The following is a 3,767-nucleotide window of genomic DNA, read 5'->3' as shown; positions in this document are numbered from 1 at the left end:
GTGATTATATTACTGGAGTGAATATATTTTATATTTCTTATGATATTTCAGCGAACCAACACATAGTGGCCTGAAGCAAAGTACACATTTTATAACTTGGATGCCGCTTGATTGAGCATGTTAATTGAGGAGTTTAAACACAGCCAATATTGTTGGCTCAACGTTTGCAAGGCATTTTTCCTCCATTTAGAAAGATGACCATAGAAATAAAATGCTCAAATAAAATGTTTTATTTCTATGATCTGGACCATGGTGATTTGGACTCCTCTTGATACATGAGCATCAGGTTTTAAGAACTGTGTGCATAGTTCAATTTATTTTTTAAGATGGAGAAACAAACTATAATACAGCGTTATTTCCGGGAAATGTCACACCTGACACCGAGTTTGTAATACTGCAAATATACATATAATGCAATACTTTCATCAGTGGGCCATAGGCTTAATAACCAGCCCTTCTTTCAGGGCTAGTGACAGTGGTTTATTTAAATGTCAATTTCAATATTACAGCTAATACTGGCTAGCTATAGCTAAGTCACTACATGTAACGTTCACACTGTATGTATCTGACAAATTAATGGATTAATGGATTTATTTGGCCAATCTTTGGATTATGTCTGCTACCGATGATACAGTAAAAGGTTATTAGTTCCAATTTGCATATTACATGGTAAGTACAGCCTGAGCAACCTAAATGTCACTTTATGTCCCATGGAAAGTTATAAAACATCCATATTCCAGAGATTTTGCAACGCTATTTGTGACTTTGGTCTTTCATAGGCTTTGTTGACAATAACAAAAATATAGAACATACAGATTTACGTGGGTATAGTCTAACCTCCATTATATCCAAACAATAAGTTGGATAACAACAGAAAGTTACAGTACATGGGAACACCTTTGTTGAACAAGATATTGATCTTACAATACAAAGACTTCCCTTAAATTAGAATAAAGAATGGTGGTTAATGGCCATTTGGCTACATTTCATACAAACATACACCATACACCGACTTCTATTCAAGGAACAGTTCTGTTTGTGCATTGAGCATGTAACAACATAACATTCAACTGTCTCTCCAGTGGCCCTGATTGGCTGAATAATCAAGAAATCTAGTGACAATTTAATTTGGTTTTAAACAAAATTGGTGCATTGAAATTGTGACTAAATAGTAACAGAACGTCTTCCAAAAGGGTGCACATTTTATATTTTACACACGGCTGTAAGTGCACAGTAAAGGCAAAATCTATGCATGGTAACACTTTAAAATAAGGTACACAAAAAGTAGGTAGCTAATGATTACCGAATGAGGAATGAACGGTTAGTTAATGACTGATTGACTGCGATTCACGCACTAATAATTAGTTACTGTTAATCAGACTGGTAGTTACTGTTAAATGAATAAGTAAATGATTAGCTAAGCATTCACTACCATTGATGCTGAGTGGTGTTAATCATTAAGAATGCTTAACTAATCATTCCTTAATGAGGATTAAATTGCTATTTCTATTCTCAGTTCTTATCATTTTGCCTTTGTGGCTGGCTAAAAGGCTCTTTGGGTCACGCCAGAAATTCCTCTATGCAGGAAAAGCCCTGATCTAAAAGTACAGCACGTATAGACAGGCTGCCACTTACCTGAGTCTGGGTTCAGAAGGCATGCCCCTTGAGAAAAGAAGAGGAGATGGTGGTGGAGGGGAGGTGCTGAGTGGCTCCTGAGGACAGTGGTCTCCTCACTGGGATTGTGCATCAGCCTGATAGGACAGAACAGCATGTCAGCTTTACTCAGTCCATCCACTCGACCCCAGCCGCACTGTGACAACCTCCTGCGCGATGTGTGAAGGGATGCAACCGCGCGTCAAGCCCGATGCTGATTTGTCCCTTCTCTCGGCCGCACTGGCCTTGACTTTGACATTTCTTATAGCTGTTTCTTTCCAGCCAGTTCCATGTACGGCACGGCCGGCTGTGACAGCCACAGGCAGCTCGCCTTCAGACTTCAGAGAAGGGAATAAACAAGCTCAGCATCTTTCAGAACAAGCAGGGAGTCCAAATTACACCAAGTCCCTCCAGTGTAGCTACAACCTTGACATGATGTGCTACACACCTGAATCTGATAACCCTGAGATAATACCCAGCAGCCCAAGAGAAAAACAGAGGTCAGCACAGATGCACTGAAATCCAAGCTGCTCTGGCTACTCTGATTGAAAAACAACTTACTCACTGTACAATAAGTCTACCCTGGTCCCCTAATTGGGCTATGATGAAGTTTGTGTATGTGTGGTTCTACTGAGTGTAGCCTATATAGGCCAGATTTAGTCATCGATCTGTTCTGTCCTTCAGATGCACTGCCACAGCAGGCAACTGCTACTGACTGGGGGAGAAAAGGAGCTTATGGTCCTGAGTCCAACCCCAAACCAGGCCAACGCTTGCTGCATACATTTCATAGCTTAACCTATGTTTTGGTGGGTGAGGCTCTTCGTATATAAAATTTAAATCAAGCAAATGTACTAGTAATCAAATCTGACAATTGCACCACAAGTGCCAAATCAGGAGTAATATTCCATTTGGTGATCTCTATGGGCAGTTATGAAGTTTTGAAAAGTTTTTGCAAATGGCAATATATTTAGCAACTTATCCCATACATTTTTTGAATGTCTAACATACATGAGTAAATGACATCATTTTTTGGACTCAGAAAAGATTAAACATATCCGGAAGGGTGATATATTTAGGATCTGATCATCACAACAAGTAGGCCATTGTTCCCTGCAAAACACTATAATCTCCTGACTGAACACAGCCACAGTGGTAAATGTTGTCTTTTACGCACAAGAGGCAATTAGGATACCAGCACAACAGCGCACAGTTGGAACTGGATTGGGGAGAAGAAGGAATGTTTGGGTTGCCAAAGGAGCACACACCATTAATTCATTTAACACTCACTTTCCAAAAGCTCCCAGCTGTCAAAAGGTCTCCTAGCAACAGGCCAGCGCCTTGGTCCACAAACTATGGGGACGGAGAACAAAGCTCCAACGAGCAGAATAATCCTGTTGCATCCATCACATTGCGCACTCAGACAATCCGATACCAAATGATATAGCCTAGTTGCGGCTTGGCAGGAATTTACTGGATTCGGCTCTCTCTTATCTGAATATGCCACTTGCTCACGCACCTCATATGAATGTGTTAGGATTCAGTCCAGTCCCCTCTGGAGGCGTCTCCGTTACAAATGGCATTTAATGTCCGAGCGTGGTCTCTTGGACATCCGCGGCGAGAAGAAATGGGGTCTCAACGGCGGGCAGATGCACTCAATCGCGGACACTTTCTACACTGTAGCACCTATATTGTCACGTTATAGCCCCGCCTCTGCACGGCGGTCACATGCGTGTGGACATAGAGGGGATACAGCGCCTCCAGGTGGATAATTGGGACACGACAAATGTGAGTAGGCAATGTTTTCTACACAGTATGATATAGGCGCCTGTAGGGACACCAGGGTGTGCTCGTAGGTTCCCGGGGGCACAGCCAATGAGGATGGTTGTTGAATGATTGTTACTGTAATTTAACACCGGGCTGCTCAACTAATGACTGTCAAAGCAGCGTTAGTTTTATATAGTGCAAACAGCTGTGATGTTAAAAACACAACTGTATGCATTGTAATGTAAAAAGAACGTTAGGGGAACGTTCTCTAAAAGTTGCAACGTTAGGATAACGTTAGGGAAAAGTTCTCTAAAGGTTGCAACGTTAGGATAACGTTAGGGGAACGTTCT

General features: G+C 41.5%; 1 protein-coding gene across 1 annotated transcript in view; it reads right to left on the bottom strand.

Annotated features, from left to right (window-relative positions):
- klhl32 (kelch-like family member 32) overlaps nt 1-3,356 on the bottom strand; it is a 44,874-nt gene extending 41,518 nt beyond the window's left edge. The window contains exons 1-2 of the mRNA XM_032517872.1: nt 3,170-3,356; nt 1,636-1,751 (exon numbers count right to left, since the gene is read on the bottom strand). Of these exons, the coding sequence (XP_032373763.1) occupies nt 1,636-1,658 (23 nt within the window). The 5' untranslated portion in view covers nt 1,659-1,751; nt 3,170-3,356. The remainder of the gene's footprint in view (nt 1-1,635; nt 1,752-3,169) is intronic.
- Between the last annotated feature and the right edge of the window lie 411 nt (nt 3,357-3,767).

The sequence above is a fragment of the Etheostoma spectabile genome, chromosome 6, assembly GCF_008692095.1.
Source record: "Etheostoma spectabile isolate EspeVRDwgs_2016 chromosome 6, UIUC_Espe_1.0, whole genome shotgun sequence".
Lineage (NCBI taxonomy): Eukaryota > Metazoa > Chordata > Actinopteri > Perciformes > Percidae > Etheostoma > Etheostoma spectabile.
Note: the sequence above shows the minus strand (reverse complement) of the source record. Positions and strands in the feature narration are given on the sequence as shown.